Raw genomic sequence first — 9,056 nt, 5'->3', positions numbered from 1 at the left:
TCCAGCTGAAGCAGCTTGCGAGCCTACCGCCCTGTTTCATCGTGAGAGGTTCCCACCACTGTGAGAAATCTGACAGCAGGGAACGCTCCTGCACCTCTACGGCTTCTGCTCAAGGTCTGAAGCTGAAACTGCCAACAAAGGCGAGCTCTCAGAAAGGCACTGCAAATGGGAGCTGCAGCATCTGAACGCGGGCACACCTCTCTTCCTGCCAGATCGGCAGGCAGCAGCATCCTAAACACCTCTGACAATCTACTCAGTGAATCCAAGTCACAGCCCTTCCATGCAGTTCAAATCAGCTCCACATTCCTGCCTCCTACTAATTTGTAAGGCAAGCTTAAAATTATTTTCCACTAGTAAGTCTTTTAAAGGTATTTACCATACTTTACTTACTATATTTTGTATCAACACATATACAAAAAACATATGTGCACAGTATGTATCATTCATACATACACATAAAATTATACGTTTATGCATTTAAAAAGATGCAGAGTGTAATTTCTCCATCACAGACAAATCTCTAAAGAGGATCGAATATTAGGAAAACTTTTGTATCTCAAAATAAAGTAAAAAATAGGTGTTCTCATTAGATATAGACAGAATTCCTTAACTGCATTTCCTCTTTTACATATAAGAGGTATACATTTAGGTAAGACAACCCCTTCAGGTGGAGAAAAAGAAGTTGCATTTCATACTCAAGATATCTTTCCTGAAATCGCTCCAGAAGAAAGTCTCCCAAGCCATGCAGAAGAAATATATGCGTTTGTAGTGATGAATTTGAAAGTAATAAAAATGAGTGCAGAAGTAAAAATCTACTGGAATTTATTCCACTTTTAAGGAAACAACTACAATTCAAAAATGTCCTCTACAGAAGAAACTGGAGTTTACGAAAGTGCAGTCTGCGTCACAAATGTCCTCTTTAGATATAGATATTATTGTGAGTTTCATTGGTTGTCAGCAACTTCTTCAAAATCTTTGTGCTTTCAGATACATCCTAGGAAAAGGAAGAGATGATGAGCATTAGCTACATTGCTGGTAACAAAACAAAGCAAAAACGCCTCACTGTCCTCTATGCCAATTTTTATTACTCTGAGTATCAGTTTGATTAAAATGTTAACTGCGAGTAAAACTCAGGTCTTCCGAATGAAGGTATCCAGAGACCTGCTAAAGGCTCCAAATGAATTTGCAGTTCAACCACAGAATGGGATTTGCTAATTTGCACTCCTCCTCGATTGTGTATGAGAGGAAGAGCCTGCATATTTGCTGTTGTTTTCCTTCAGAGTTTAAACATTTACATACTAGTCTGTTAAGAGTTATTTAGCAGACCAATAATGAAAACTAACTCACAATTCCCGTATTTAAAGCTGAAATAAATACTTCAGTACACACAAACCTCTTCTGTCATTTAAAACGTAAGTTCAGTTTGCAAAACTGAAGAGTGTTGTGAACCAACCATACTTCAATTAAAAATGTTTCAGAAAGAAGCAAAACATTCACTTTAATAGCTATAATGCCATGATTTCAGAGCTGCTTGATTAGTGCAAAACTGTTAAGAATCGTCTTTAGAAATTCAGTCTTTTAATTCCAGAAAGAAGTTATAAATAAAAATAAATTTCTTAAGAAGCTTTCACATATTGCACAAGACAGGTAGATACAAAGCTAGAACAGAGCCATCTTGCATATGAATGTAAATGTTTAAAAAAAAAAAAATACTTAAAGATTTTAACACAAGACACCTCCAAAGAAAACTGCAGCTTAAACAATCACAAGAAATTACTCCCTGATACACTAATACCACCACAAGAGCCTGCAAAGTCGAAGTGAAGTTTTGAGGGAAGCTGTAGATTCATTATTTCTAAGCAACTTATAAACAGATGTAAATAGTTACAGCAGGTACTATACCAGAAATCATTGTCCTCTGCCAATAAAGTCTGTACCTTTCTGTACATTACATGTATCAGCCTTTTCAGGTGGAATCCTCATACGGGCACATCAACAGCAGAAAGCAAGAGATGAAAGACAGACCAAAATAGATCAAACCTCCCATTAATTTTTTAATATGAAATTTTACCTTGACTAAACTCTTTAGGATTTTAGAAGAAAGCAGAGGCTTGAACGCTTCAATTGTAACCGTGTCCAGTTTGATGACATCAGTGTAACACTGATACAACACTGCAGGAATCTGCCATACTTGACAATAACTCAAAACTAAATACAAGTCAAAAGAAAATGTGTTACATTCAGCAGAGAAGGAATCTCAGTTCTGCGTACAGAATCACATTTGTTCTGGCCAGAACTTCAAAAGCATGAAAGTGTATAAACTAACCACTCAGGATCCTGACTGCTAGACCAGCCATCCCTCATTCCTCAGGTATGCAAGAAAATAAACCACCAAAAATTAGTAAAATGCAGTTGATATTTCTTCCTGGCAAATACCTTAACTGGAAACTGTGTATTATTGGTAAAAAAAAAAAAAAAAAAAAGAGCTTCTTAAAAAACAAAAGACAAAAACAAAACCCCCCAAAACAACCAAACATAAAAACGCAAAACAAAGTGCAAACAAGATAAACTTTTTCTAGAAAAATCATCTACTTTTAGCTCCTGCCAGACAAGTTTTTCCTTATGATGCTACCACTGATTTGGTACTCTATAATGAAAAGCCTCAGGTTTTTATTACATTACATAATAAAACTGAATCTAATTTTCACATGAGGTCAATCAGTAGCACTGTGAAACATACACTTTACCCGTAATATGTGGAAATGACTTTATGAGCCTCAGTTTGGATGCTCAGATGAAAATAACTCTTAATAAAACATATTTAGTTTGTAAGTAAAATGGCCAAAAACCCCAATATACAATACACTTTGTGAGGCTATACTGAAGAATTTGCTAGTACTTATGTTCCACATATAAGCGGTAGAAAGATTTGTGGGTGGTTTTGAAATTTGTCCCTATTTTACAAGGCAACATGTAAGATGTCAAACTGTTAAGAATTATTTTTCAAAAACCTAACTTGTCAGCCAGTTCACACAATTAAGTAAAAATTCTAATTGCAACAGGATGCTCTTCAAAGCGAATTTTGTATTGCCACCACCAACTTTGTAAATAATTGGAATTGCAAAATACCAGCAGCAGGAAGATCTCGCACAATGTTGGGTTGTTCCAGCAGTGGGCAGCAGACCTGCTCTTTGAATTCTTTTGTCTTCAAGGCTTTCAGGAACGGAGATGGAAGTGTTAAAGTGGATTCCTGAGTTTTATAATCAGCTACAGGACACGTTGAAAGAATGGTTACTTGCAAGCCCTCCTTTCGCATACAGCCGAAAACCTGAAATAAAAATGTTAATACATAAGTAGAATTTATCTTCTCACAATAACAGTGTAAAACCACAAAGATTCATTTCAATTTCAGTGCAGATGCAAATGGCAGTTTCATTCAGGTTTGCAGGACTAACTAAAATTGGAATCACAATCTTCAGACAGAATTTTCACATGCATTGTTTTTGTGATGGAGATAAAAAAACCCAAAAGAACAGCTAACATATTTACCAAGTCTATTGATTTTCTTGAGAGGCTTTAGGTTTTCAGCACTTTCTATTCACCTGCAAATATATTAAGACTTACTATTTTTACTAATGGTGACTGTAGAAAGAAAAAGGACTCCAAATAAAAACAGGCTGCTTATGATAGGAAGGCAGCTTGCTAAGCTGTAAGACATTTGAAACTGAAATTTTGCTCTCCAGATGTTCTACAGTACTTAAAAAGTATTCATTTTAAAGACTCAGATTTTATTTAATTTTATTCAAGTTGAATTGAGAAAGAGAACCTTAATTTTTCCACAGTCTTCCTCAAATTCAAAGAAGAGAGTGTCAAAAGCATTGTACAAAACGTACTTTTGGATCCATTGCATGCCGTCACAAAACACCAACATGCTGCACAGTGTTCCATTGTTTTTAAAGAACATATGTCAAAATGAGCAGAAGCATGATAAACCTGCACCTTCCCTTTACACTGTCCTCTTCAGATTTATGATCAATAAGGAAATAGGGAATTTGGTAAACATTACAGAAACTCGCCTGTTTCTGTATATGGTACCAATCATGGAAGGGAAGCTGACTGTTCCCTCACATCAGTGCATTACCACTGTAATATGAAACTGATACGACTTTTCAGAAGCACACATATTTTCAATTTACTTTGTTGGAAATACTTGCTGGTATGCATTACTGCGAAACTTTAGTCTGTATGTTCTCATTTTGTCAGTGATCACTTACTGAGAAAACACATACAGAAGTAAAAATCTGACTCATAGAGACTGGGAAGGTGCTCAGTAAATCAGAATTTATGAAACATACAGAACAGGTCTGTAACTCACATTAAAAGCAAAAGATTACCAGCACAATGTTTCTGCGTACATTTAAAAATACCAATAACCATGAAGTCTAAAAATACTCAAGAACATTGACTTGGTAAAACTGTACACTCCTACTGTTCATGAACACCCACATTTGAAATAACACATATGTGCTGGAAAAACACAAGTGGGGAAGACAGCAAAACCACAATCATCTGTCTTTTGTAATCCCAGTTTAAATGAAGTGCAAGAATGCGTGGAATACAGCAAAACCAAGATGTTTTAGGTCTTAGGGTTTCTAAACTTCAAAGTGCAGCATTACCCCCCACCAAAGCCAATTAAACTCTTCAACAAGCCAAGGAACCACAGAAGGCTAGTTTTCCACAAACTTGGGCCTGAAAATTCTGTATCGTTCAGTGAAGTTACCCCAGTTTTCCATCCTCTTTGCCTTCCCATAATCTCTCTGGCTCCCTTACACCGAGATGCTCGCATGGTTCTCCTTCGCAAGCAAGTAATCCTTCTCATGCGCTGGCTGGGCCAGCTGGCAGGCTAGGCTGAGCAGGTACCACTCAGCTCAGGCTGAGGACTTGCTCTCAGTGGACGCACTGCTTTTTATCTCACTCTTTGTATCTCTAGCCACAGCCTAACACTACTTCAGCATAACATAATAGCTTTAGAATCTCTGCTTGTTCATCAGATCAGCAGAGATTTAAAGGAAGGCAGGATAGCAGACAGACAGCAAGACAAAATAAGCCATACTTCCTTGAGGCTAAGCAGTGACCCAAATCCATAAAGAAAATCAACAGCCAGAACATTCCCCCCTGGCTTTATCTTATTAAAATCAACATGGTATTCAGAGGGACCTGAATGACCCAGCAGCGTTCGTGTACCTGAATGATGCTGGGGTAAGGCACTTAGCATACTAAGTCTATGAACAAATGGGACAGATCCTGCTTTGGAGGCACCTTTAGAGTTCCTCCTTGTGAAAGGAACAAAACACACCCATTAGTAAAGATACCATCCATCACGAGTTTCACAACAGGTTTGTCTGGTGATCCTTTGGCAGCCACACAAATGCAGTTACGTTATTAATTTTTAAGGAAGAATTCTCCCAGAGGTGAAATGCAGCTGAAATAAGCCACAGAAAACTTAAGCCAAACAGGAAAAGGTTTGGAAAGTAGTTAAGGTCACGAAAATTGAAACTGTCCAAAAGAAGTAATTGTACAAAGATGGTTAAGTTACAGCAGATACAACTAGCAGCATCTAGAAAGGAATTTACAGAACCTGACGATAGTAAATTTGTTCATTTGTTCAGTATTTGAGAAAAGAAAGCCACAGGGAAAACGGTTATTTACAATGCTGTCATGTTTAGAATATCAGAGAGGAAGAGGCACTTACACTAAGTTGAAGATTCCCACCCCTAAGATTTCATTGCTCAATTTGTTGTCTTGCCAGTTTTACCTTTTCAAGCCACTGGAACTGTTGATCCTCAGCAACGTAGCAACTACACTGGCACAAAAAAACCTTAAAAAAAAAAAGTTGCGTAAGCAAGTAGTTTAAAGAACACAACAACAGCTCATAATCACATGTAAAGATTAAGTGACTGTAGCCAACAACTTGTTCAGTTTTCTTGGGCTTCTTCGACTCTATTTCAACAAGAATTTTTCATTCACAACTGATGTGAAGCAATCAGGCTGTCATACATCTTCTTTGTACTGAACTTCACGTGACAGAATTTCAAATAGTTTTAGTGCACATAACGACCCTTCAGATTTTGGATGAGATTAATCCAGAATACTGCAGCCTTAACGCTTTACTCGCCCTGGGCAGGGTAAGGGGTGGACGAAGGTTGCTCTCTTTTTCAGGAAGCTAAAATATAGAGGAATTCATGCATAAGTCACTCACTGTCGGATCTGATATTAGTCGGTAGAACAAACAGAAAGAATCTGTCGGGAGGACATTTGTTGTGTTGGATGTTCGACACCACTCATTCCACAGCTTCACAACTCCAACAACTTCCCAACATACAGAATCCAGAATAAAAGAAGACAGGAAAGCTGCAGAAAACAATACATACTGTTAATTTATAACAAATAAAATCTCTGTTCTACAAATAAATACCTGAACTGAATTAGATTATTTCTTTGCAATCTCAAGTTAAAAAAAAAAATCTAACAACTTATTTTTATCGACATACATTTATTGACCAAATCCAGCAAAGATCAAGAATGTGAGTAACCTCACCATATCAAGACTTAAAAGATAAAGAGCAGTTTTACATATAGAGATCCCTAACATCAAAAACATGTATTCTTAGGAATTATATCGCTATGGTCAACTTTGACTCCTTTAGTATACACTAAGGATGTAAATATTAAGTCTCTAATAATTCTTGACATACCAGATATAACAGATTTCTCAAAAAAAAAAAAAAAAAGTCACTGAACCAGCAAGGCAGAACTATTACACTGGCTCTAGGAAGCAGAGACAAGAGTATGCACGACTTAGTGGCAAAAAGAGATCCTAAATCAAATGTTCATAAATCAAATTCCTGTCAAAAGTTACTGTTAAACAGAAGACAGATCTAAAAGATCCGTAACTATTTTTCAAGGAAAAACCTGAACAAAGGATAAACAAGTTAGCAAAGTTAACTTAGATATCATCTAAATGTCATCTAGATGTGACCTAAATGTAAAGAAGACTTAAAACTTCTTTATATCCACAAGGAAACAGCTATTAAAAAACTCAAGACCTTGGTAAGTGTGCGTGGGAAGGGGAGAGGGTGTTTCAAGACTCTAGGCCTAATAAGTATGTAATCACCTAAAAAGAGGGCATTTTGAAGAAATGGGGAATTAGAATGTGAAAAAGGGACTGACTAATCAAGGAAAAAAAAGTAAGAAAAAACCCCAAAAACAGTGTTCATTAGAAATTAAAGAAATTACAGCTTATTGACCCATAATTTTACGCCTTTGACAGATCCCTATTTCAAAACACTAGACGGCACTGAGCAACTTGCTACTATTAGAAGGAAACTTTTGCCAATTAACAAACAATCCAGGAAAGTCTACCAAACAAAAGTCAGATAAAGGAAAAGGGAGGATGTCCCAACTAAAATCCAAACCCAAAACATACATTGCTTCTGCCCTTCAACTGAAAATATGTAATTTTACCATGATCTGACAGGAGCAATAAGCAGCTGTAACAGAAAGTGTGTTTTACATGTACAGACTAACTTTGGCTTTCTCTGGACGGCTCAGCTGCCTCAGGGTTACAGCTCCGGTCCCTAAATGAAGGGCTGGACACCCGTAAGGCCCATTCTTACGGGTGAGACCAACGTTAAAGCAGGCTGTGGCAAAGGGAGTGTCCTGGCACACTTACACTTTCTTCCACCCTCGTGCCTTCTCAAATTTACCCACCAGCAAACGAACAACAGCATTTTAGAGTCTCAGACAGTTTGTTTTTGTGGTTTGCACCACCTACCTGCAGCGTTATGTCCTATCGCGATTATAAATTTGGAGCACACAAACGGCTGGTCGGCAGAGCTTTCCGAGGACGCGCCCGACTTCAAGGTCCAGAGGACGTCGATCTCCCTGGCAAGAGAGGCGGAGGGAACTGGAGCAGCGCTCCCCCTACCCTACCTGGCCCGGCCCGGCCCGGCCCGGCCCGGCCGCGCGGACCCTTTGCCCGGAGAGCTCGGGAGGGCCCAGAAGGAACCGTGCCAGCTGGGGAAGGGCAAAGCGGGTGAGAGTCAGCGGTAGGGAGGAGGCGGCCCCGGAGGAAGGCTGAATCCCGCGGGGGTCCTTATTTCCGAAAATACTGAAATTAGGATTTAGTGTGGTTCGGAAGATGGCGGGTCGTTGGGAGAGTTGAAATCGACTGTAGATGAGAGTCAGAGCAATACTCCCTGGAAACACAAGTCGTTCTGGGCTTGCAGCCATGGTTTAGGTGAACGGGCTGGGTGTGGTAGCATCCCTTGGAGCCCTGGGAAGGGTTTTGTAGAAGGACTGCCAGTCTTGAAAAGAGTACGTGTGTGGGCAAGCAGGGGCTGGAAGTGAACAGACTGGTTGTAAACAAGGGGTGCGGGTAAATGGCAAGCGATGTCGCTTTTTGATGACATCCATTAGGGTGTGGCAGTGAGCACTGTTTGGTTGAACCTGTCATAATTAATGATCTGGCAGAAGAAAACTGCACTCTGTGCACGAGTGGACAAAGAGACAATAAGAAAAGACTGAGATCCCCTCGGAGAAGGGCTTGAAACTTGCTGAAAACGTTGCTTTCTTCTGAATAGGCACACTGTATTTTTCAAATGTTGCTTTGCTGTACCACTTTTCTTAACTGGCCATGACCCCATGACCACCGTATGTCCCAGGCGTAGGCTCTCCTGCATTTCCTCTTTGTTCCTCCACCGCTTCCAGAGTTTTACTTTCTACCATCACATCGATTAATATTGCTAGTACAGTGGGTGCAGTTCTTCTTACCCATCCCAGCTGGCTTTGGAATTTGGCCTCTCCTGTGTGATCGATTGCCAAGGTTTTTCAGCTTGCTGGAGTGTGAAGGCAGCACTGAATCCTGCCCTAGGATCTGGCTTTACTGATGGCTCCTGAATGTTATGCCAGTGACTTAAACTTAACATCCAGACCATTCTCAGCCATCTTTCTCCTCCTGCTGTCTGCTGCTCTTGACAGTACCACCATGCTCGCCA

At 39.3% G+C, this 9,056-nt stretch overlaps 1 protein-coding gene across 1 annotated transcript; it reads right to left on the bottom strand.

Moving 5' to 3' along the window:
- Positions 1 to 799: 799 nt before the first annotated feature.
- On the bottom strand, positions 800 to 8,292 carry PSMG1 (proteasome (prosome, macropain) assembly chaperone 1). Its single transcript, XM_009576949.1, has 7 exons — positions 7,993 to 8,292; positions 7,835 to 7,940; positions 6,260 to 6,411; positions 5,816 to 5,878; positions 3,130 to 3,328; positions 2,072 to 2,208; positions 800 to 994 (listed from the first exon to the last, which is right to left on the bottom strand). The coding sequence occupies exons 1-7, from the start codon at positions 8,290 to 8,292 to the stop codon at positions 920 to 922; spliced, it is 1,032 nt and encodes a 343-aa protein (XP_009575244.1). The 3' UTR covers positions 800 to 919.
- Between the last annotated feature and the right edge of the window lie 764 nt (positions 8,293 to 9,056).

This window comes from Fulmarus glacialis, unplaced genomic scaffold (assembly GCF_000690835.1).
Source record: "Fulmarus glacialis isolate BGI_N327 unplaced genomic scaffold, ASM69083v1 scaffold3954, whole genome shotgun sequence".
Lineage (NCBI taxonomy): Eukaryota > Metazoa > Chordata > Aves > Procellariiformes > Procellariidae > Fulmarus > Fulmarus glacialis.
This window is presented reverse-complemented; position numbering and strand designations above follow the sequence as displayed.

Bases quoted from the DNA above. Each gene is read 5' to 3' on its own strand.
- PSMG1 (XM_009576949.1), bottom strand. From the start codon at position 8,292: ATGGCTGCAAGCCCAGAACGACTTGTGTTTCCAGGGAGTATTGCTCTG. The intron at 5,879-6,259 runs GTGAGTGACTTA...TTTTTTTTTAAG, and splicing joins GACTAATATCAGATCCGACA to GTTTTTTTGTGCCAGTGTAG. The intron at 995-2,071 runs GTAAAATTTCAT...TCCTTTTCCTAG, and splicing joins TCCTAAAGAGTTTAGTCAAG to GATGTATCTGAAAGCACAAA.